The sequence below is a fragment of the Stegastes partitus genome, unplaced genomic scaffold (genome assembly GCF_000690725.1).
Source record: "Stegastes partitus isolate 25-593 unplaced genomic scaffold, Stegastes_partitus-1.0.2 Scaffold1014, whole genome shotgun sequence".
In the NCBI taxonomy this organism is placed as follows: domain Eukaryota; kingdom Metazoa; phylum Chordata; class Actinopteri; family Pomacentridae; genus Stegastes; species Stegastes partitus.
This window is the reverse complement of record NW_007578745.1, coordinates 108,460-134,711: the sequence shown is the minus strand read 5'-3', so window position 1 is coordinate 134,711 and position 26,252 is coordinate 108,460. Positions and strand designations below refer to the sequence as shown.

Genomic DNA, 26,252 nt, shown 5'->3' with positions numbered 1-26,252 from the left:
AGCTGTTGGTGAAAAATCAGTATTCATGGCTGGAGAGAAATGCCAAGCGGTGATGTTCGTGTTTGTCATAACGGAGACTGTGAAGCGAAATGTGAAGCTTTGGGCTATTTGAGGGAATTTAGTGGGTCACGTTTATTGCACTTGAGTCAAAATCTGATGGATTTCCATGGCAACCTGCCCCAGTAATGAGATACAACTCTGACAGCTGCCTGCACAGCTGTGACTAGTTGGTGAAGATTAGTTGACTAAACAGAATCCATCCTTGGTCCTGTGCGCTTCTCTAAACACTACAGCTGTTCCAAGATTTCTTTAAAGGCCACTTTCAGTCCACCTTGTAGCAGAAGAGCTGGAAGTTAGAAAACAAGCAGAGTAGTGTCAGTGTAATCAAAGTTAAAATACTCAGCAGTGAATAACTGTTGGCCAGAAGTACTATAGCAGATATTTACAGTGGTAAAGAATAATTGGGTGTATTTACTCAATTTCTGTGCTTAGGTACAACTTTGAAGTACTTGTACCAATCATTCCCATGTTATGCTACTTTATACTTCCATTCTACCACATTTCGGAAGGATACATTGTACTTTCTTCCCATCTACATTTATCCGACAGCTTTAGTTACCATTATAATAATTGTTTTACACAATGGACAATATAACAAGCTTTTAAAATACAACATGTTATTAAACTAGTAGTTCCCAACCTTTTTGACTACTTATGTGTAATCTGGGTCACGTATGTTGGTAACGGGTCAATCAACTAGTGACCAAATGATCCAATATCTCACCCAAAATCAAAGACTGGAGAAAAAAATCTGAAGAAAGATTTGTGTATCAAAACTTTGTTAGTTCTTCCTTTTAATCTTCCAAATTTAATCTCATAATCTGCTGTCCCTGTATGTGAAACAAGAGATGGTTAGTGGTGGTTAGTTTGAACTAGTTTCACCTGCAGCAGCTTCAACAGTAATAAGCTGCTGACACATTGATGCTTCACTATTCATATTATAATGGTGCAATGTGTAATAAAATATCACTCCGATTAACCAAACCAGCCCATTAACACTTTAGATTTTTCGCATACCTAACTATACTTATGTAGGATTTTTCATGCAGGACTTACATGTAATTGGGTGTTTTTACATTGCTGCGTTGGTATTTTTTTAAGTAAACGATCTGAATGCTTCTTGCTCCACTTTGAACACTGAGTAGTTTAACTCAATCCACACGCCAAAACTAACCAGACTTTCATAAAGGGAGCTGCCTTAGACATTTTCTTATTGACTTTAGGGTTTCAGTCTCTAGTTTCTAGACCTTTGAACGCAGCATTTTGTAAATTATGGCCCCATTTAGAGTGAAATAGACCATAAAGCAGGGCATTTTTTAGGGCACGGCAACTTTGTGATTTTCAGGTCGGCTCCACCTCTCGCTCATCTCGTGCATTTTCAAAAGATGGCAACGACCAAACGCCAAACTCGAGGCTGCAGTACGGTAGTTCACAAACCAATAGAGGACATCACAGTGTCTATGTCTACCTTTGATATATCATCTATGATGACAACACACAAGTCTGTGGATCCTGAAGCATGACATGAAGCATCAGCTGTTCATGAAATCATACAAACACATTGATGTCTATGATTATGTTGACAGACCATGCGGTGGTGCTACAACAGCATGTTCCACCTTGAACTGCCTAACTGCCCAACGTCAGTGTAGTTTTGGTATCACTTCAGCTGCCATTATCAGTATCAGTCATGTATAAGACTCTATGGGCAAGTATTAAGTAGAAACTGCTCGTTTGACATAGAGAATAGTAAAAAACAATGTATTTTGACTCTTTCTCAACAACTAACAAGAATGCACCTCCCATTTCCTCCAATGCTTTTTGTTTGCGTTAACACTCAACTACCCAACCCTCCCAACACACTTAGAGTGGTGAAAAGTAAATGAACCCCTAAAAATGTGGGCTTTGTTATGTAAAATGAAAAGTACAAATTTGATTGGGATAAGGAACAATACATCAACTGAAAAGGCAAAATATCATAGTATTGTTGTTCCATGTGACCTCATGAGCTTTACTGGATATTTACTTGCACTTCGCTGGTATGAGAACCAGATCAATAACTGGTGTAGACCGGTTAATAAATTCATCACGCATGGCACTGGTGAAATATTTGTTTTGACCTCTCCCCATGAAGTCTTTGACCTCTTTTACTGGTTGCACAACAGAACACTTGCGAGTCCATGTGACTTCTGTTTACAGGTCCTGGTTTTCCTTGAAAGTTGACGGCGTGAATTCAGCTAAACAAAGCAAACATGCAGTTGAATCACGGTAATAAATCAGGTTCAGTTTAGAGTGTTTTACGATACTGTATATGAAAAAGACGCTCCTTCCTCTTGGTGATGGATTAAAACGAGATCGTAACTGTTTGTTGTCGAGGCTTTTCAGAATCGCAATCTTTTTCCTGCCTCAGCAGCAGCAGCAGCAGCAGCGAATCAACAGCTGTCAGTCCTCAAGATTAGCTACTCTGTGTGTTTCCCCACTTCCAACCACGCAGCAGGTGGTGTGTCTGCATGCTAAAGATCCGAGGCCGATGGCATGACATGATGCCTCTTGTATCACCCCGTGTGTGTGTGTGTGCGTGTGTGTGTGTGTGTGTGGAGGGCTGAGGTGTCGGTTAAGAGGTGGATCTGTTGAACTGAGCGGGTTCTTTAAGCTCCTAAAAAGACACTGTCCTCATGACATGAAGCTTTAAGGCTTTGCATGCGTGTCCTGTGATTTCAGTGACTGAAAAATGTTCCCAGAACAGCTGCCAAAGGGAATGCACTGCAGTATTTGGTGCAACAATTGGACAGCAGACACATGTATTTGTGAAATAGTCTCTAAACACTAACGGTGGAATGTTAATATGCTCTATGTTGCTATATGCTGGTGTGTGGAAGATGTGAGAAATTTGGTAGTCAGTACCAAATTTATTGATTTCCATGGTTCTCAGCACTAAATTCCACCTTCGAACCTCAAAGATGTTCAAGATGTTTCCTCCTTTCATTCAAAATGCTTTGTGACCCCATTAATTATCAACTGTGGCACTCCAGGTACAGCCACTGGGTCAAGTTTTCTGACTTTTGCCATCAGTTTAGTTCCCTGCGGGGGTAACTTTGTTCTTTTTGTGGTTCTGGAGTGAACTTGATTCTCCTATAAGAGGCATTTTACTTAGGAATACATGGAATGGGTACCATGTAGTTGGTAGTATCTGACCTTTCATGAATCCCTAATTTTAGGAATGTGTTATGTTGTGGATGCAATTTATTCTACACTGATCGGACATTTGCTCTCTGATACATGTGTTGACCCTGTGGTAAATGTAATTTTAGTTTTTGAACCACATTGAGTTCCAAAAATAAACAGTGATACGATATAGAAAGGCAGATGAAGGGAAGGCGATAATTGTTGACATGATGGAGCACCCACATGCCATCACACCACAATTCAGGTCATTTGCAGCGAATGTTCTCTCTCAGACACCTCGAGACATTACCGTAGAACTCGATGTTGACAGTCTGACCCTGGGGGACGAAATACGATGTAAAGAAAATGATGAGCATGTTCTTGGTGTGCTCCTGACCTCCTACCTTCTCCAGTTTTGGAGCTTGTGTTTTCTTCCATCTGGAAGGCTGCTGTTTGGTCTCTGGTTCATAGGCACATACCCAACACTCATCACCAGTGATGATCCTCAACATGAAGGTTGGGTGTCAGACTTTGACAGAGTGCTGTTTCTGTAGGTCAGTTAGGAAATCTCAACATAAGCTTAACACAGGTCCTGATGTACCTGTTGCATGTGCATGACTGTGTCGCTCTCCATTCGCATTCAACAGAAACGGAGTCAGAACCTTTTGATTGCACCTTGTTCGTTGAGTTTTTATTGATGCAGTTTGGTTGTGAAAAATCCATTATAGACACTTTTAGAGTAATGCTAAAAAAGGAAAATGCAGAAAAACAGTGCATGAAATAAAGGCAGGTAAAAAAAAAAAATGAACAAGTAATAATGATAAGACAAGTGGGTTATTTATCCATGTTGTCCATAAATTCTGTTGTCTGAAGTCTTGACCATTATTATGCAGTTACAGGAAGATGAATGTTTTTTATGCAATTTGTAATAACCTGTAAAGTCACAAAGCTGCTTGAGATGGAGGCCGCTGCATTCATCATAGCAGACCAACTTACACAGTTGTAATTTTAAATGACACACATGATGATTGGACAAGCTGGAAAAACCTAATTCCAGACAATAGTATGCACACTATGTTGGTCATCTTAGGAAAAGACAGAAAAGATTTGCTCCTCACAGCGGTTTGTCGTGTAAAACATACCATGAGGACACCAATTGTAAAAAATGAGGAAACTAGTCTGTTGTTGCATCCTATTAGTTGGCACAGCTACTGACCTACTTTCCTCAATTGAGCGGAAATCTAGCAATCATCTGAATTTTCTTTCTTTTCATGTTTTGTATTGGATGGCTGATTAGTGGTTAAGCAACTTCGTTTCTTTCTGTCTGTGCCCAGGGGTGGACATCCTGAAGCTGGTGGCAGCCCAGGTGGGCACCCAGTGGATCGATATCTACCAGTCTCTGGCCAACGCCACGGAGCGCGAGGTGGCCGCCTTCTCCAACGGCTACTCGTCTGATCACGAGCGGGCCTACGCTGCTCTGCAGCACTGGACCATCCGGGACAGTGATGCCAACCTGGCCAAGCTGATCAACGCCCTGCACCGGCAGCGGCGCATCGACGTAGTGGAGAAGATTCGCTGTGTCATGGAGGACAACCCACAGGTAGGTTAGCTCCATGTGTGGCCAGGATGTTCCTCGTGTCCTGTTGTAAACGAGGTTGTCAGATATATTCAGGAGTGCAGTTGGCAAAAATCTGCCCCCTTTGCCGTCTTCACATCTTTTCCATCAGCCGCTCTGTCAACATCTCTGGCACATGCTGGAGAACACTCTGTTCTCTGCGTGTCTCTCAGACTGACATCTAATCTGGGTGGAAGGCTTTCTGGAGTGCCCCTCTGAAGCCAGTCCCCGTGGTTCGGCTGCATTCCTCACATTAAAGCAACACTTCACTCTGAGAGGATGATTTGATGTTTAACCAGTAATTGCGCTTGGTGCTGCAGCTTGTCCCTGCATACTGCACAGTTTTGGAAAATTGCTTGTTGGGATAAGTGAGGAAGTGGCATGACTTTGGATCGGATTTCTGTCTGGGTGAGACTAGAATGAGTGTCTGAAGAGGAACTAAACGAGAGATGACAGACTGAGGGGAGGCCAGAGGGCCCGACTTTATAAAGCTTTTCAGACATTTATTCAGTTGTTGCTCTGTTAATTGAGACATCATAATTAAATCCACTATCACAGTGTATATTTTTTAGGGCAATATGGGTTTACACCATGATACAGCAAATCTTATGCAAAATGTCAAGAGGATAATTAGGAGAGGACCCTGATGCAGACATACGAGGCAGGCAGTCGAAAGTAATAAACTTTAATGAACCTAACTGAAAAACGGTAACTAATCCCAGGAAAACAGAATGAAAAAAAAATAACAGGAAGTCACAAATAGAATCCCTGCAGATGAAAAAAGGGGAGGATGAACTGACAAAGACAGAGGGAAAGACAAGACTTTTATATGCTCAAAACGGATTGAAGAGACAAGACATGACACAGGTGATTGCAAACACACAGAATCTAATCAGGGCAATCAATCGGGAGGGAAACTGAGAGAAATGGAGGAAATAAGACAACAAGAGACACACAACGTCAAAATAAAGCAGGAAATAAACTGAACAAATCCAAGACCATGACACAAAAGAGTGTTGTTGGCGCAAAAACCGATAGCAATATTTATTTTTGGCCTATCCAGCAAATGAAATAATATGCTATATATAGTTATTATAATTATTACGTTATCATTTGAGCTTAAACATTATAAAGAGTGGAATTCATGTGAGATAAAAGGGGAAAACGCATGTTTTATTTTGAATTTCTGAGTGATCTTTGAACCTTTTCTTCCCATTATTTACAGTTGTGTTGTCATTTTGCGAAAGCTGAAAATATTTATTTTTTGTACTGTTGTCCAAACTTATGAGAACTTAAGTGGTCGACATCCAAATTGAAAATGAAGGTTGTTAGCTTTGCCTGAGCTGTAGTAACAACCACTATCACTTTATTTATGTTCAGTACTGTACTAAAAATCCAGCAGCCTCTGCTTACACTTGGTTCAGCCTCTTGATATTTTTACAGCAGTTTCTTCAGGATAAATTTGATGCCTTTTCTCTTCTTCATCCTGTCAAACCTGCTCACATGTATTGACATGATGCAGCCTGTTGCACGCACGCAGCAACATGACTGTAATTCAGTCAACGGCTCACATGCCCGACCTCGCTCACTCGCCTCCCGGTAATCTCCTCAGAACACAAACAGAAATCCATAAACACAGAGGTCACTGGGGACACACTGGATCCTTCGTCACCATTTACTTTCTTTCTTCCTCTCTCTAACTTTTCAGCCACTTGTATCAAATTAGTGCTCTTCGCCAACCTCCCCAAGGTCAGCGCTGCACAGTCGGACTTTTGTTCGAGCAAAGATGCGGCAGCCAGTTATAAACGGTTCTTTCTTCAGCACTTAATAATCAGTAGATTATATCCAGCGACTGTTTTTCCGTCTGCCTTAATTGGATTGATGTTGGATAAGATAGCAGATATTAAAATAGTTTGGCGTGGAAGACTCTTATGGAGAACACAGTGTGTTAAATATAGGCAGTGGGAAGACCTCAGGATGAACTTGCGCAGATCATTTTATGCAATTTCCCTTCGGCACTGTGTTTTTTAATGTCATGCACAAAGCACGGTACATAAAGAAATGTTTTTTTTCCAGAGTGGCCTCCAACTCCACCCAATTTGGATGTTATCATACCATTCAGTAGCCGTTATCAGTGGATGTCATTCCCATATATACTGTATGGATAGGTAGGGACTTGCTCATCCTTTTGGTGGACTCAGTAGGCCCATTCACCAGTGCTATCAAGGAGTGTTTAGATGAGAACCCAAGTAATCCAGAGAAAAACAAAAATCAAATGCATAAGGTAAGAAAAACTCCAAAATCCAAAACAATAACAAGAAACAGACGCGGAGAATGAAACAGGCCACTGTGAGGTGGTAAAACAGTACAAGCTGGCCTGAGATAAGACAAAGACGAGACTATTTATACACTCAGAACTAAATGGAGAGACGAGACACAGGTGAAACAGATCAGCCAAAGAAAGGAAATAAAGCAACAAGAGACACACAAGGATTACAAAATAAAACAGGAAATTGACATACCAGAAACCCAGACTATGGCAGGTGCTCCATTTTCGCCACATTCCATGGCGGTGGAGTTGCGATTTAGCATTTACACAGAGGAACAGAAGTCTGTATTTGGAGGCTGGTGGGGATGAAGGACTCATAATTAAGCAGAAATCTTCTTGGACCAAATATTTAGTTTCATTTTCTGACTTAGGTCTTGTTCTGACTTTTGCTTTAATTTGCTGTTTTTTGTTGTTTTTTTTTACCCGTGTGTTTAGTTACATTCAGGCACCAAAACTAACTTTTTTCTATTCCTTCCCGCTACACTAAGAACAGAGGTGTTGCTGCCTTTTTACTTCATGCTGGGTAAAGAGTTTAGACTGTTTCTTTTGTTTCCTTTTCAAGGTTTCTTAGCAGGCTACAACACTGTCTGTCGTCTTTTGATTTTACTATTTAAATTGATTTAGCCACACTCCCAGGCTCTGTTGTTCTTTGCAGTATTGCCTATTTTGTCTGCCAATGATGCTACTGAGCAATAAATGAGTTTACTAAACCTAAAATAACTGCTTTTAGGCATCTAGCACCCTAGCCGAACTGGGATGTAAAACAGTCATTACCACATGTTACAAAGCTCCATTTTGTACAGTTTAAGTAACTCTGCTTAACTTTACAGGCACTTGTTCACACAACCACACGAGATTTCCACTGTTTTTTGGGTTACTTTGTGTTTATTAATGATCAGAATGGACGATAACATGTCTGCTGAGCATATGGGAAGTTGGACGAGGTCCCTGCTGGGACATAAGAGTGGGAATGAAGTGCAGTGATAACAAACCATTTTACAGACTGATAACATCCAAATTAGGTGGCAAATCCCTGCAGCAGAACTCAAAACCTGTTGTTGCAACAGCCGTTAATGCCCCTGGTTTTGAATCGAACCTGAGCAATCACCTGCTGATGTAACGTTTGGGTGCTTTTATCTATTTCCATGTTGCCTTTTTTGGGAAAGAACCGAATAAGAACAAACAGTGAAAGGCAAAGGGTTTGTAAAAAAAACATCCTTATACACACCTGAAAACATTGTGAGTAATGTTTCTTGAAGTCATTTGGGTGTTTTTGGTGATGCCCTCTTCCAGATGACCCATCTATGGTTGATCAGGTGTCTTTACCTCCCTCCATGGGTGTCCTCTCTTAATCTGGAGCTATCTTAATCTTTCTTTAGCTTCCGTTATCGCTGTCTTTTCTCCTTGTCAGTCTAGTGAGGCCAAGCTGGATAAAGGCTTTATCACACAGTTGCCCCCTGAATCCTTATGACTGTGGTATCGGTTAACCTATACTGCCCCATGAATAAGACATCACGCAACCTTACACAAAAGCCTGGTATGTTTTTCTGAAGGCTTTTCTATCTCGACAAACATTTCTTTTCCTGGTGCTTCGTGTTGAGAACAAGAAAAAGCTGTGCGGAGCGTGAATCACACTGATTGAACGAAATGAGATTTCAGCTCTGCTCTTGTTTTGAACAGAAGCTTCTGTAGAGGCAAAAGCTCTATGGGGGTTTAAATAAAGGCGTGGAGAAAGTGTGAGCAGTACATACAGTATACGTGCAGCATATGGATGGATTGGATGGATCATGAAGGTCAGGATCAATCTGTGAACAGCGTGTTCTTCATTTCACAGCAGGTCAGTGTGACTCACTAATGGGAAGCATGTCAATGCGTCTTTTACATAACAGCGATATATGACATTGGACGCTGCGTCGTCACAGTATCGATGGCATTCCCACTGGAAAAACTGAGCATCAGCTGTCTGATGGATGTTTCTATTTTTATCTCTGCTGCTGCATGAGAGTTGAAACCAGACAGAAGACTGATGCGATTCCCTTCCTCCCCTCTCTCATGTCTGTTCCCCCTCACAGTGAGGCATCCTCCGAGGAAGTGAGTTTGCAGAGCAGAGAGCCAGAGCTAAAATAAGACTTTAAATAGACGTATTCACCACAGTGGTACTGATGCGAGTCTAAAAAAAATCTGCTCCTTTTTGCTTTTCAAATGCTGCAAAATGTGTTCTGAACCATTATCCAGAAGTTGACAAGTCATATTTTACATCTGCAAACAACATAACTCGTGATTAAAGTTCAGTAAAGTAAAAAAAAATATGTTGTATTCATGTTTCAAATGAATGTTTCATAGAGATGTACCGCTGTGTCTGCCTGCTTCTTTGGCCTTGGCGTCAGTGTGTACAAATAAGTGATTAAAGAGCAGCCATGCTGTTTCATTTCGATAAGTCTCCTGTGCAGAGCTAATGAATGCATCATGTTGGAGACTGCAGCAGACGGAGCTCCTGTCCTCGGGGAGGGCTGCAAAACAGAAGGAATCAGCGAAGAGGAAAGATGGAGAATTTGTGGCTTTTCTGTTTTTCCTGTTTATCAATTCAAAGCAGAGTCCGGGTTGTTTATGCAGGTCTGTCAAAAGTCAGAGAAAGACTCCGGAAGGCAACGAAACTGACCTTTAACACCACGAAAGCAGCTCTGGGAAAATCAGCTATGTGTTGGTGGGCATGTCTTAATGACTCTAGTAGAACGGATTATTATTTAGATGGAGAAAAGAGCTACAGTTGTTTTTTAGCACCTAGACTCTGACCTTATCAATACCCACAAGGAACCACCAAACACAGCAAAAGTTCAACCGTCCAAGAACCCAAGCTTAAACTCATTGTACTCCATATTAACAAAAGACTATTTGAAAGGGACTGAATACACTCACTAATCTCAAACCACAAATACTGCTGTGCTCAGTTTTGTTGATCAATACCATTGCTCGACGGTTATCTGGCCAAGTGCTGAGAATTCTGGCTCTAAAAATTTAATTTCATTCTGTTTTGGAACAAGAGCTGCCAACTAATCGGAATTTGAAGATGGCTGGTGACCAAAAGCTGAAAGCTCCTGAGTTATGAGTCTGCATCGCTGTGAGGGGAAGCACCGAGGAAGCTGGCAGTTCAATTTTCCTGGGAGGAATATTACAGATAGAAAGATTTAATTCTTATGATTGGTATTATTTTCAGTTTTGGATGTCGTTCCTATCCACCGAGTTAAAAGCTGAGATGTGGGGAAGCTGCAGCAGCATTAATGAAAAAGAAGCACAGCAGTGCAGGAAAATCAGATAATAGTTGTGCTCATATAGTTTTCCACACTTTATTGCAAACATTTCTGTTTTGTTTTTATTTAGTTTGACATCCAAATGTACCTTTCTACCAGTTTTAAAGTGATAGTCATGCACATTGTACAGTTATATTTGTTTTTTTTTTTTTTGAAGAAATGGGTTTCAGTGATTGTAATTCATAGGAGGAGGCCGACTAAATCCTCCATCTACTCTCAGTCTTTGTCCTTTGCCTTTTCTCAGCTTTCCTCTTGTTTCTGTGTGAAATGAATACAAAAAAAGCTACAACACTGCAGCACTCTTTTTTTCTCCCCCTTCCTGCCACAATGAGGCACAATCAAATGCAATTTCTGCCCTAATTGAGTGTTTATGACTAAGATCCCGTTAGACGCCTTTCAGTCCCTTCCATAACAGACCTCATAAGATAATAAAATGAAACCACATCCATTACTTTCTGGGGGAAAAGGACAAAAAATTTCCCAGAAACTGTACTGATTCATTTAAAGACGACTCGGGGAGACTATCTGCATGTGTTTGTGAGTGCATTTGACATTAAGTGTGCTTTAATGCAGTCTGGGGAGCAGGCTTATCCACTGCAGATCTACTTTAAATGTCATACTGTAGATAAATTAGTGGTAAAGGCTGAACGTGACGCCACAGAATGCTTCGCCGTTGTAGGTGCATTTTAGCGAGCAGCTCATCTGTTTTGGGAGTAATTACAGCTGGGTGAGATTCTTTGCTGTTACGAGTTTCATCTAATTAATGAAATTATTCCCAACGTGCGTGCATGTCCCCTGCGTCCTTCATATCACTGCAATCTGCCAACTCTGCCAAGTAGAGGCGAGCTGGCTCAGTCTGCACGTGTGTGCACATACGAGGAGTGGCGTTAGTGCGATCCCGTCCCCAGCAGGCCGTCCTGTTGCGTTGACAGTTTCGGTCGTCAGCAGCTTCGTCTTTTCTCTCACACGCGCATTAGTCCGGGGAGCTTTCTGGAACACTGTTCTTTCCTCTCAGTGACCTCTCTGCTGTGTCACGGGCCGCCAGCTTCAGGAAAAGGAGACTCCGTGTGGTCTTGCGGTGCCTTCAGAAAAGAGTGGCTCTACTTGGGTGGGCAGTGATGCTGCAGCGAGGGGGACAAACTGTTCTCATAGCAGTGGGCTGGTGACGTTTGTCAGCGCCGTGTAATTGAGTGTATGCATCATGCATGCACTCTAACCTGCTGTTTTAATCCGTTTAAATACAGCGCAGAGACACAATTAAAGGTCAGAAGGTTGCAAAATAAATAAATGTTACACTAATTTTCTGCAAAGACTAGCAGCTGGAGGTCTTTCAAGCCTTGGATGTGTGTAAAATTCAAATGATGAACGGAGGTGCAGTGGTCGACTCCAATCAAGAGGTTTTTCAACCTGCTCGTCGGTTGTGTGTGGGAGTTTTCTTGTTCTCCCTGTTGCTCTTTTCCACTGGATAAGCTCCAGTCCCACTCGACCCTCTGCAGGATAAAGCGGGTTTAGCTGGTGGCTAGACTCTTGAAAGTAGCCACCTTTTGTTTTGCTTCATGAGGTTGTCACCTGGAGCTTTCCCAAGACTCTCGTGTTTGCTCTGGCTGCCAAAGAAACAGAACATTTTGATGTGCTTTGTTAGTGTCTGAGAAAGCCGAAACTTCCTGCAAAAAAAGCAATAACAAAAAAACCCCAAAAGGTTGAATGATGGGTCTGGTCGGTCATGTTTGGTTCATGTCTTAGGGTGTATACGTGGTATCGCAACAGTACGAAATTCCTGATGGCTCATTTAGAAGCACAGGTTTTAAATATTAGCTCTATGTAGGCCCCCTCGTGCTGCCAAACAGCTCTGACTCATTGGGCCATTGCCACAGGACCTCTGGAGGTGTCCTGCGGTGTCTGGTACCAAGAAATTGTTAGCAGATTCTGTGGGTTGTGAGTTTGGGCTTTGTCACGTCAAGCAGATGCTCGGCCAGATTGGGATACGGGGAGTTTGGAGGCCAAATCAACACTGTGGGGTCTTTGTCTTGTTCCTCGAGTTGTTCCGGACCAGTTCTTGTGGTATGGTGGGGCATATCGTCCTACTGGGAAGGGCTGCAGGTTTTGGGAAGTGGTGTCGCAACAGGGTTTTGATTTGCACGGCCTGCAACTATGTTTAAGTGTTGAAGTAGCAGCCACAGTGCTTATTTGGCAAGATACAGTTGCGATGTAGTTACTCCCAGTACAATCCCCTTTCTTTCCTTCTCCCCCTTTATATCAGATTAGACCAATTTAACCAACTTTTAGGTCAAACAAACACCCGAGCAGGTGAGCGCATTCCTTACAAGACGGTGTCCCAACATGCAAAACATCAGGATATCAACTTCAAATTCTCAGTCAGTCATATTAAAAGCACTGCCTACAAAGAAAAGAGGTGATAGAAATAGAAGCAGAACAAGCCTTAACATGATGTTGCTTTCTCCTGCTCCAGGCAGCTTTTAGCAACGAAGGTTTGATGTTGAACTTGAATGTTTCTTCGTATTTGTCTTATCTATCTATCTAGACTTGTAAGTGAGTTGGCTATGTAGCGGTAGCTTATAAAGGTTGCAACCTAACAGAAATAGGTAATCTGTCAAGCTGTTAAGGTACCATTCAGACCAGTTAGAATAACTGATCATCAGTATTCTTCTTGGAAAAGCTCTTGGTCATGTTCCTCGAGCTCCTCCAGAATAGCTTTCGTGATGTGGCGAGGAGGCCACTGCCATCTGGGAGGGCTCTTACTGTAGGGGAGGATGTGCTTGGTCAGGAACAATGGTTAGATAGGTGGTATGTGTCAAAGTAACGTCCACATAAACGCCAGAATCTAAGATTTCCCAGCAGAACATCGCATTAAACAAGATGCTCAATGTTTGTCGGTTCGCCTTCCGCAGTTTTAATGTTGTGCTCAATGTGATACAGCACAAAGACCTTTTTGTGATTTTAAAAAAACAAAACATACGGGGCGTTTACCTTGAAACTATTCTACATGATGCCATCAGGAAGCTGATTAGAGTATTGTCTACAGTGTGCAAAGCTGTTTTCAAGGCATTTTCACTATACATAACTCCCTTTGTGTTATGTGTTTGGTTTGGTGTCTTCAGCATTGTTCTACTTTGTAGAAAATATTAGAAATATAGAAAAACCCTTGAAAGAGTAGATGTGTCCTCATATTCCACTGCTACTCTAGGTTCAAGGTTCATAACCTATGTGCATATAAATGTAAGAACAGATTAAGATTAGATAAATAATTCACTTCCAAAGGGTAATTCTGTATGATGTTTTGAGCTACATTTCAGTAAAATATCAAACTTCTTGCTCCACTAAAGTTTCATTACTTAACCTGCACATTCAAAAACTGGTATAACGTTACAGCTTCATTGGCTTTGTCTTCCCCCATTAGAGCTCTTTTTAAATGATTTGTGTTTTGAAACGTTTTGTCTTGTTCGTGTACCAGCATGGCATTACCCTGACAGACCAAACGGAGAAGCTGAACACTGAACCAAGACGACTGAAAACCAGCAGCCACAAGAACTTTAGATCTGCGTCACAGATTTGAGAGTCAGATTTGTCGAGCTTGTGTGCTTTTGCAAGCATGACTTCCTGTCCCCAGACTCTGCTGCATTCATCATCCCTCGTGGGTCTCGGTGTTTTTCTGCATCTGCCCTTAAAAAAAAAATATCTGTTCCATTTTTGTCTGCTGCTGTGCGAAAGTCAATGTGTCATTGTCACGCTGTGCATATATGTAAGCTTGCCTTTGTTAGCGAAACAGAGTGTGTTTGTTGTGTCAGAACCACGTAAGCAGCGAGCAGCGACCCAGACATTATGGAACAGAAAACAGAAAAAAACACAAGAGAACAGTGCTGGTGTTTCTGTGTCACGTCCTGCTTGTGCCGTCATAACAGACTGAATTCTCCAGAGCAGGAAAACTGGATTTTTTTTCTTAAGTTAACCGCATAGTCCAGTTAAATTTAATTTGTAATGTTTTGTGAATGAAACGACCTCAGTGCTGCTGTGACCTTTAGGCCCGACGGGGCTCACGCTGTGAAAAACAAGACGTGGTCTCATGATCTCATCCCCAAACCAGTTACTACTGGTTGAAACCACAGGTTCATTACCACATTAGAGAGAGTGGAAGAGAGTGGGTGAGGGAAGGAGGTGGGAGGAGAGAATAAAGAGAGGCAGAGGAAGATGAGGAGATAGAGGGGGAAAACAGAAACCAAATGGGACACGTAGATAGAAGCAGAATAAAGAACAAAATGGGAAAAGACACGAGACTGAGGATGATAGGAAAGAGACAGAGTTAACGATAAAAATGAAAGGACACAAAGAAGCTGTGGGTTATTAGTGGCATAGTAATGACACTGGTCTTTGTGTCTCACTGAAATGTCAAAGTGAAGCCTGGTTCTGATGAGTAGAAATGCTGCCCAGCTCTACTTCTATTAAAAATGATATCAAAATAATACAATTACCCATTCAATTTCCAAAAACGTGCACAAAAAAGATTTCTTTTTCATACCCGAGTGGTGCTTTCAACCCTTTTACTCAGACTGCGCACATCCCTGACAGGCTCCACTAATCGGAGAGTGAGGCAATTTACATCTAGGCTAAGAGGCAAATCCATTTTCTTGCCAAAAAATGGTTGCAGAGGAAACTTTTCAGGGGTTTAGTTAATGACATTAAAGGGTCATTATTTAAATACCGTAAAGAAGGTAAAGCTGCAGCTTCAGCTTCAAATCGTGGTAGTTGCCGCTTGGTGTTATTTTCATTGTCAGACCATGTCAGACTTCTCATCTAAATTGATAAGAAGGTAAATGAGGCCATCTCACAAAACATCCCTTTATATTTCTGTGAGAACACAGCATGAGGGTTGAGTGGTCAAAGACGAAAGGACAGAACAGGGAAAAAAAAGGAAGGACACAAACTATAAAAGGATGTGAAACAGATGAAGGTTAATGAACTGCTCTAGGAACAAGGAGGAATCATTTTAAAGTGATACAGTGCTACAGATACATATTCTGTTTGTAACTTTCTGTTGAAATTTGTAATGTCGATGCACTTCGAGTGGTTTATGAGGTTGTTTTTTAGTCACATGTTGCATATATCAACCAATCATTTATGTCTGTTTGACTCAACTTCTGACTGTTTCCCTGGACTCTTCCTGAATTGGTATTTAGTTGTATGTCAATCTGAAATATCTGAATTGTTGTTGACCACATGTTTGACTCTTGTTTTCTTCCTTTCTTCCTCCTTCTTCCTCCAATCTCTCCATCTATATGTACAGTTTGACATCAACCAGCTGATGACCTCAGTGAATGTAAGCCATAGCCTCAGTCCCATCCACAAGCCGCTCGAGTCTCCCACCAGCCTCGGCAGCAACGGCGGCAGCGGCGGCAGCAGCAGCAGCGGCAGCGTGGGTCGGGTCAGCGGTGTGGAGCAGTCGCCGGTGGACCGAACCAAAGGCTTCTTCCCCGACGAGTCAGAGCCGCTGCTTCGCTGCGACTCCACCTCCAGCAAAGACTCCGCGCTCAGCAGGAACGGCTCCTTCATTACCAAAGGTGAGAGGTAACACAGGAGGCGCCTCGCTCAACCATCACCTAACTTCTACTTGGCCTGTGTTGGACTCCAGAATCAAATTTGAACTGATTTAGACTCAGGTGAAATGTAAAATTGCTTCCCAAAATGTATTTAGCATTGAAGGCTGTGGGTAGAGTTGAACAGAGCCCCGTGTCTTCGGAGTGCTGTTTGATGAACAGTGAATAAAAGTGACCATTGCGTTGCCAACTGTGTGCAACCCAGAGTGACGAATGCTAAAAGGTTTGGTATAATAATAAGATGGAAGACGGGAGATAAGTTGCCCTTTTATTGGAAGAAATTGCTATTTACAGCAATATATGCATATTTAAAACACAAAAAGTGATAGAGTGAGAAGTTAGAAGCACTGAAAACCCCAATTCTCCGTCCCCCAAGTCTTTTTATTTTTGGCCCTGTCTCATTTTTACTCACTCTGGGCTCAGTTTTCACTGTAATATAAAATCATGCACCTCCATGGAAACATTACAGCCATGGCTAGAAGAAAAAAAAAATCAAAATTCAATTGACGTAAATCTAGAGAAGAAAAAAAAAAGTATTGATTATTTATTTCCCCCCCAAAATAAGACATACACTTACAGCATTTCCCCCAAGTCCCCACAGGTTTTATCAATACTGAAAATGAAACGGTAACTCTGCATACTTTAGATATTTTGCTACTCTGCCGGCAGTTCAGCCGAAAAGTCCCTAAAATTTTTTCTCACCTGTCGTTGGTTGCAGCTGAGTCACTTGGGGCTTTTTTGTTGCAGCGAGCAGTGCAGAATTTTTTTTTTTTTTTACAGAATATGTTAGAAATTGTTTATTTTTTTCCAAATTTTTTAGGTAAAACCTGACATACATAATAAATAAATTTTGATGCAATGTCATGATTTTGAGCTTTCCTACAGAATGGCATGTTTTCAATCAGGGGTATCCAATCCTGGTCCTCGAGGGCCACAGTCCTGCATCTTTTAGATGTTTCCCTCTTCCAACACACCTGATTCAAATGATCAGCTCATCATCAAGCTCTGCAGAAGCCTGACAATGATCCTGATCATTTGAATCAGGTGTGTTGGAAGAGGGAAACATCTAAAACATGCAGGACTGTGGCCCTCCAGGACCAGGATTCTAGACCCTTGTTTTAGATGAATAGTTCAAAACCATTGGAAAGTTATAAATCCAACAATTCTTTCTGTTTTTGTAGTTTCTAGTTCTTATAAATGGTGTAATGTTGCCTTTTTTTTTTTTTTTTTCCAATAACAGGCCTTTCAAACCCACCGATGGGTTTTGAGGTTCAAAGGGTTGTTTGAGGATTCTAAACTGGTCATCGATCCTGATATCTATACCACAGTGTTACTTCACTACATGCATAAAAACTGTCTAGTTCAGTCCAGTCTATCTTACATCCCTGAAAACCCCAACTTTCTGTCCCCCAAGGTGACTCAAATGGTGACGAATGTAAAATGTGTCATTGAAAGAGTCTGACTCAATATATGATTCATCACTTTTCCCAGAGTCGTAGTACCAGTCAGAGTTTCATTTGGTAAACAGGGAAAATCCACTGTGTTCTCCATTGCATCCTGCTTGAGGGTCACTATGATACAGACACATTTTCAAATCTTTCTGAATGCAGCTGTAGTTCAAAGCTATGGGAGCTGCTTCTGCAGGCAACAAGTGTGTTTAACAGGTGTCAGCAGGGAAACTTAGAATATGAGGACACCTATACTGTAATGACATCTGAAGCTGGCCCAACTTAGTTAAAACAGATCGTGTTAATGGTGTTTATAATCACCAAAGTAATTCATAAAAAGAAAAAAAGAATGTCCTTAGTCACCCACCGGCCCTACAGTTTTGTTTGATGAGGGATTTCTGTGGCCAACACTGATCATTATTCTGATTTGTTGGCAGTCGCTTGTAAGTGCATCAGCAGTTTCACATTCTTCACACAAATTATTCAGACACTTGCTAATGTGCCGCACACTTGTTGGAAAGGACTTGAACTCACTTTACACTCTGATATGTGGCTCATGACTACCCTCATGTGGTCACTCTGGGTATTACTCCTAAAATAACCAGTTTTTCCCTCAAATATTGCTTATTTATACACAAATACTCTCTAATTTAATTCATTGCATGTTTCGGGATTTTTTTTGGAGGCTTTTCAACGACATCCATTGAAGATGCCTATACATTTAAGAGACTTTTTCCTGCGGCACAACAGCAGTGTTCTTGGGATTATTATCGTACATGAATTGTACCACCAACTCAGATAAAGGCAAGACTGACTCAAAGTAGTGCAACAAGAAAATCAAGTTTGATGGGTGCATTTTATGGCTTAAATTCAAAAAGTAAACTCCTTTTCACAAATTAAAGTGTGAAACAGTACTTTCAGTAGCTGCAGCTGTGAGGTTTCACTCTTCACAGTTGAAACATGCTAGCAATTGACAATCTTAAATGAATTTCTTTCTGTTTTATAAGTTCTGGGTCATTTATTCATCTGTCTCATTGGAAAAAGTAAAATTCCCACACACACAAATATTACCTCTGCATTGTTTTAATGAACAGTTTTGATCACAAGGACTCATATCCATATAAAAGTGACATAGAGCAGAAATACAGCCCACAGTACTGCTCAAAATTGCTTTGTAGACCACTGCTGTGTTGGAGGTTTGCCCAACATATTCAGGATTTCCTCAAAGCAAAAAGCAGCACCACAAAACATTCTCGGCCTCATCTTGAATTAAGTAGAATAACTCCCATTATACAGCATCAAATGTTAGTCGTCATTTTTTTTTTTGCAAAGAAAGGAAAGTGTTATGGGTACTTCGATAAGTTCTTGGCCTTCCTCACCTGGAAATGAGGGGCCTAGCTCTCATTTCAGAGTATAACTGTGTAATATAAAGCTTCATATCATTGTACACAAATGTTTGTAGTGATCAAAGACAAGCAGAAAGGAATGCTTTGAGCTGGGATGCTGTTGCTCCAGGACAGTGGTCTACAATGGTACCACTTTACCCCTAGAAGCCACATAAGGTACATGTGACAACAGTTCAAAGCTACAATTGGCTACTTCTGTCATGTCTACTGTGTGAATGTGCATATTGTACTACAAGAACAGCACAAAGATTTGAAGCTTTTTATTGTGATTGTTTGCTATTCTGACATTAATAAGCCTCATACAAGTCTCTATCACTGTGCTCCTTTACTAACTGAACTCCCACAATGCTCTCTGCTTGCCATAAGTAGGAGACTCAACCTGGTGGCGCAACCAGGTACTACTGCTAATCTACAATACAATACTAGAAGTGTTTATTATCTAGGAAAGTGGTATTGGGTATTGGGTATTGGCAGATAATAACTATTGAATGAGTTGGATTGGATCTGGATCAAAACAAACTTGGTCAGGACATCCCTACTTGGAGGCTGTGGAAACTAGGTGTAATCCAAAGCTGTCAGTTAGCATGTTTATTAGCTTGGCTACCAATGTCACAATCGATCAATCGTCTAGTCAGGCGAAAGGAGGGTGGATCAATGCCAGGAAACTCATTATGACACCAAACTCTAATTAAAATGATCAAAGTTGTTGAACGGGTGCAGTAAAACTAGCTTGAGCGTGAAGTGCCAAGCTGCTGTGGCACACTTCACACCTGAGTTCAAGGTAACACAGGTAAATAGAAGCCTAATGATGTTCTTCTGTCTGCTTCGCCCTGCAGAGAAGAAAGACACGGTGCTCCGGCAGGTGCGTCTGGACCCGTGCGACCTGCAGCCCATCTTCGACGACATGCTGCACATCCTGAACCCGGAGGAGCTGCACGTCATCGAGGAGATCCCGGCCGCCGAGGACAAGCTGGACCGACTCTTTGAGATCGCCGGAGTCAAGAGTCAAGAGGCCAGTCAGACGCTGCTGGACTCGGTCTACAGCCACCTTCCCGACCTGTTATAGTGGAGGAACGAGGAAGACATCGGCACGGGGAATGCGAAGGAATGTGTTTAGCGGGAGGGATGAGTCATGTGGTATCGTTCAGATTAAGCTGGGTTGACATTTGATCTGATAGAGTTTGACTCGTCATGTCAGTTTGTCACGTGATTCTCGTGCGGGGTTCACTCTGTGTCTACCCCCCGCAACGAGTCTCTTTACTGCTTCTTAATTCCTCTTTTCCTTCTTCTCTCGTCCTGTGTCTACACTCTACTCCTTCAGAGCACCAACATCCTCCACCACGATACACGGTCAATGTAACAAAGTACTGTGACCTTAACCGCGAGGCTCTAGAGCCTCCTAATTTAGAAAACAGCGAGGAGCTAAACACGTATTGACTCCATGCAAAGACACAAATAGCACTTTCTTTCTCTTAAATGGCCAATGCCTTCATGTTTAAAGAATAATACCGGTGTGTTATTCTTTTTTGTTGTTTGTGCCAATCATTCAGGCTGCTTTTGCCTTTAACATGATTTCAGTGTTGAAAATCTGATTTAAATGAGCAATTGTGGCGAAATGATTAGACAGACAATAGTAAATAAGCTACAACACTGGTATTATTCTTTGATTTTAAGGTTCTTGTAACACATTCTCAGATGTTTTTGCCCAGGTGTGGATCGACCTGTAAGTCACGTGCCTGAACTTTTTTCCTTTTCGAACCTCATGAACCATTTTCCTTCCACCCACCTGTACCTGGAGCAGATCATTTGAAGGTAGCTCGTAACCACCAGCAGGTGGCAGCATTAGCTAAGCTGTCTGACCTGCTGCTCTGGAACCAAAACCATATATCAAAAAATATGGGACTACATGTCAAAATAATCCAATTCAGGAGTATTATTTACCCAATCTGATATTATGATATATGGTTTTGCGTCTACCGAAGGCTGAACAGAACAGGAGGGTTGACCGACTCCGGCCTGCTTCTCTGGAACCAAAGCCATATATCTACACCAGTTTAGATACGTCGCTTTGGAAGCTCCGTCACTGTTGGACTCACGAACAGGATCCAATAAATACTCCTACCAGTACGCACATTCAGATCTCTGCTAGCTAGCCCTGTTTGCCTCAACAAATGTAGCGTTGATAAAGTGTTCTTGATGCATTTTGGAGCTTCATGTCGGACGTGAGTGTCTGAGTAGAAACAATAGAACACAAGAGATTCTTTTGTTTTTTTTTTATTTTCCATTCAGTTGTATGTTGCTACATGCTCTATGTAGTCGATATTAAAATGTAATAATGATGCACTAATTCTATTTACTATTGGAGAGGCAGATATGTATTTTCTGTGTCCTTTGTTTTTTTTTTTTGGTTTTTTTTTTCTCATATTCTGAAATGCTGTTAACATTTGATTTTGTCGTAGCGTTTTTCTATATTTAGTTGAATTCATTACGTCGTATTCTCTCTGTTAGCGTTTTGATTTTTCTTTTCACGGGCATTCACATTGTATTTACCCCCACTTGGTGTCACGAGGCGACCAGGTTGGGATGTAAGATATGCATACTCCATACTCTACTTGAAGTCTGTCTACTTGGGTTACTTGATTTAAAACGAGGAAGACAATGTACTCTTTTAGTTCCTCCCACGTCCAGTGTACTTTCTTAAAAAAAATAATAGACCTAAAAAAAAGCACCACCAAAAAAACAAAAAAACTCATCGACGTTCGGAGCCGTGAGAGCTACTGTGGTGCTCGATGTGAACTCTCACCGGTTGGCCTGACACAAGGGAAGTTTTGGGGGGGAGGGAGGGGGGCTTTAACGCTGGACTAATGACTATTTAAAGTATTCCAGACTGAGTGAGAAACAGTGAAGGTTGTGCTGCTGTGGACCGCAGGATGTGAACGATGGTGACGGTGATGTGTGATCTGACTCTCCGTTGTGCCGCGGAGACGCTAAACTGCAGGATTGAAGAAGCTTTTTATTTTCTATGAAAGTCTGAACAGATGAGGGCGAGGTGTGAAACGCACATGTGGCTTGAGTGGATGATTTCATCAAATTTCACGCGTGTAACCAGTATGTTTACTACTATGTAACCTCTTAAAAATCAATGAATTAAAGCTCAAAACATTTGTCATAACTTACAGTGTGTAATGGTGTTATTTGAAACTTTATAATCATTTTGAAAAGGTCGGTTTTATAATATACACAGCATATGCAGCCAGGTTATGCAGTGGGCGGTGTTTTGATAGCATGGTTTGGGTTATCTGTGTTGTATGGTGAAACATTTCTAACCTTATTGGAGTTTTATTCCCATCAATGGGGCACGAAGGGTCGCTGAATAATTTGATAAAATGATGAAAATGATGTGAGACTCTGTGCAAAAGAAGATCAAAGCCGCCTGCTTTTCTTTAGGAAGATGAAATCTTTCAAGGTCTGCAAAACCATGCCACAGATCTTGTATCACTCGGTGGTGGTCATCTTCTGCAATAATCAGGGAAGCTGGTTCTGTCCTGGTAATGGTGCTCTAGTCTTTGGTGGAGGACGCTGAGGAATCTGCTCAGTATTATAGATGAAGCCTTTCATCTCCTGCAGGTGTCACATCAGAGCAGCGGTAGACTGAGACCACCGTGGTGCAGCACAGAACGACAGCCGAAACATTGGATGCTGATATCAATGTAATTTGCAATATTGCTTTATCACTGCAATATCACTTCAAGTATCATGTGTAATACTTCATTTTCATGTGCAGTTCTTCATTTTTCACGTGCAGCATGTCATTTTTCTGTGTGATATTACGTTACTACCTTGTGACCTTATCAGTAGTCTCTAGCTTGAGTGCTAAGGTGTAACAAGTTGACATTTTACAGGTGAGCTAGGAATGGCATCTCCTCAGAATGGTTAGATTTTGAGGTCAATCAGAGCAAAAATTAGCTCGCTAGAGGTCAAGGGTCACTTTTTTCATAAATGCTGTATACCTTCAAAAGGGTGTAAGGTAAGTTTATGGTATTTGGTGCAGATAAGCAACCATGCTGGGACTTTCTATTGGGGATGTTAGATTTGACCTTGGATGATATTTCAAGGTCAACCCGAGATCACAAGTTTCACATCATTTATATTGGAAACCATATACAGGCTACCTACTGGGGATGTGACGTTTAATCTTGGGTGATATTTCAAGGTCAAACTCAAGGTCAGAAAATGTTGATATTACCATTATATTTTAAATGTCATGTAATGTATACATGGATAGTACACATTTCATCCTTGGACAACCAGCCAACCACGATTACTCAAACAAAAAACCTATTTTGTGATACTTCTAACAGCGTATTGCTTTTCTACTAGGCGTTTCTTATGTAGTTTTGCTTTCTGAGCAATATCTGGCAAAAGAATTTCCTTTTCGATTAATAAAGTTTCATCTTATCAATGTTTTTTGAAGCTGTTTTGGCAGCTCATGACAACACTTTACTAAGATGCCTTATGTTGGCTTTTCATTTAACTGACTGACGTGTATGCAAAATGAAGTTGAATTTTTTACATCATGTAGCACAAGGACTGTTGCTCAACAATGATGTAAAAACTGTGGCATGAACGTCCCACTCTGAGCCACAATTTGGTCTTAAAACACATGAAATAGAAATAAATGAAGTACAGTTTTGTCAGAGGGACCAAAGGGACCTGTACTTTTATTTTAGCGAAGCATCCATCCATCCATTATCTATACACTGCTTAAGCCTCACTCAGGTCACGGGGGAGCTGGAGTCTATCCCAGCTGACTCAGGGTGAAGGCAGGTCACCAGTCTATCACAGGGCTACACTTAGAGACAGACAACCAAGCACACTCACATTCACACCTACAGAACATGTAAACTCCACGCAGAAAGATCTCGGGTGTCCTCACCGGGATGCGACCCTGCGACCTTCTAGCTGCGAGGCAACAGTGCTAACCACCGAGCCACCTTGCAGCCCTTTAGTGAATCAACTAAATTTTATTCTTGGCTATTTCATGCGAGACTATTCCTGTATTGGTACTTTTCTCTGAGTATACGATCTGAATACCTCTTCCACCACTGCCTACATCTGTGTGAAAGGGTGGATTGTTTTGGGTTGTGTAAATAATTTTGAACCCTCCATCCACATTTTTATCTTTTAATGAATCTCACTCAGACCTGCCAACACACACAAAAGAGCGTCCTGGTATCAGTTGCCACCAGGTTCGACAGAAATGCTGCAGCCGATATAGGTGAGTCGGGTCTGTTACCTTCTGGTCAAAGAGGGAGAAAGCACTTGTGTGAGAAAACCGCAACAACCTCTTGCTAAACACATAACACTCAGGGTCAGATTATCAGACGCCAGCCAAGTTAGAAGGCAATCAAGACACGTTTTCAAACTTCAGTCAATATAAAGTTGCAGCAGGATGAAGGTATCGCACTCAGCCTCCACTCAGTGACCCAGTTCTGATCTTATCACTCTGTGATTTAGTGACTTCAGCTGAGCAGCTTTGAAGGCTTTTCATCTCAATTTCATAGTTTGCAAAAGTGACATTATTTATTTAGAGCTCTTGTGATGGCTGAATCTCATATAGAAGGTGAAAATGCTGGATTGAAGCTTAATTTTACATATAAAAAGACAAGCTACTGGATAATAGGTCTTTTAATAGGAAGCCATATGTTAAATGCAGCATGCTTCTAGTGTAGGGTCCTTGATCATTTTAGAGGTGTTTTCTTTTTTTTTTTTTTAAAGACATGATCTCGCTTTCTATATAGCTAATTTCTGATGGTTACACATATCATCCCTGTAAAACTTGAAGAATAGACTGGTGACCTGTCCAGGGTGTCCCCTGCCTTCACCTTAAGTCAGCTTGGATAGACTCCAGCCCCCCATGACCCTAGTGAGGACTAAAGGGTGTATAGATAATGGATGGATGGGTATTCCTAAATTATATATACCATTTATATTGTATTTTTAATAGAAATTTTGAAGTTTTTCTTCCTAGTTTCTCCCTATAAAAGATCTATTATATAGCATAATTTCCACCTACCTTTTTTTCCTTTGTTTTTTTTAAACCTCCTCTTTCTTTGTTTAAACTACAGATGCCCTCTAGGCTCAGACAGAGTGATGTGTATATCTGTATCTCTCAGTTTGCAAACCACACTGCTGGATCTGCAAATCATGCACCACCACCAACAACAACAACAACAAAAGCCCCATGCAAATCTATAAATCCCTGCACCTACAGATGTGGAAATTGTGTGAACAGATCATAAAGTCGTTTGCAAATGTGGCTCCATAATTAAGAACGCCTGCATCTTTTGTGACGTTTCTGCACATCTAATCGATTCTTATCCAATCCTCCACACATCTGCAGTGACGCATTGGTGTTGTTCCTCATTTTCCCATTGAAAAAGGTCAGTGTGGTTCCAGTTACACCCACTGAGGTGGGAGCAGTTTTTTCAACAAGATTCTCGTACCTGTGTGTGGGTGTGTAGGTTCAGCGCGCCAAGCCAGAGACTGACGGACTCACAAAGATGTCTCAGGTAGTCACCAATTCACAACGGGCCTGTTTTTTTCTAGAAGAATAGAGGGCGTGCAGGATATAACGTATCTAGTGGCGGATGTGTTGGAGGTCCTAGAAGCAGCCAGACTGGAAAGTTTTGTTCCTTTATGTACAACTCATCTGTCTCAACTGAATTAAAAGACACATTAATAACTAATTAACTAACTTAATGACTTAATAACTAAACGAGCCATTTATTGTGTAATTTGCTCACTAAATTTTTCTGTTCTTAGACACCTGAGCTGGCTATTGTTGGCCAAGTTGACCGTGCTGTTGTCACATACACGGATTAGTCACAACATTTAAACCACTGACAGCTGAATTGAATAACGCTGACTATCTTGTTACGGTTAGCGGGGTGGAGTGTATTACACAACAGGAGAAAAGTTAGTTCTTGAAGCTGATGCGTTGAAAACAGGGAAAATGGGCAGTGTAAGGATCTGAACAAGTTTTACAAGGGCCAACGTGTGTGTTGGCTACAAGACAGCAGGTCTTGTGGGGTGTTCCCAGTATGAACTGGTTACAAAGTGGTAGAAGGACAGACAACCATTAGACTCAGGATGAGATCATAGATGCCCAAGGCTCTACTGATGCATTTTGGGGAGTGAAGGCTGGCCTGACTTAAAGCATATGCTGCATTAACATCTTGGTGTCTGATACAAAGGACACCTTCAGAGGTCTGTAGAGTTCATGACCTTGCTTTGGTGATTTGAATACAGC

The 26,252-nt window shown here is 41.5% G+C and overlaps 1 protein-coding gene across 1 annotated transcript in view; it reads left to right on the top strand.

The window, feature by feature from the left end:
- tnfrsf21 (tumor necrosis factor receptor superfamily, member 21) overlaps positions 1–22,116 on the top strand; it is a 59,233-nt gene extending 37,117 nt beyond the window's left edge. Inside the window, exons 4-6 of the mRNA XM_008294998.1 lie at positions 4,560–4,825; positions 15,777–16,050; positions 19,777–22,116. Of these exons, the coding sequence (XP_008293220.1) occupies positions 4,560–4,825; positions 15,777–16,050; positions 19,777–20,006 (770 nt within the window). The 3' untranslated portion in view covers positions 20,007–22,116. The remainder of the gene's footprint in view (positions 1–4,559; positions 4,826–15,776; positions 16,051–19,776) is intronic.
- The last annotated feature ends 4,136 nt before the right edge of the window (positions 22,117–26,252 follow it).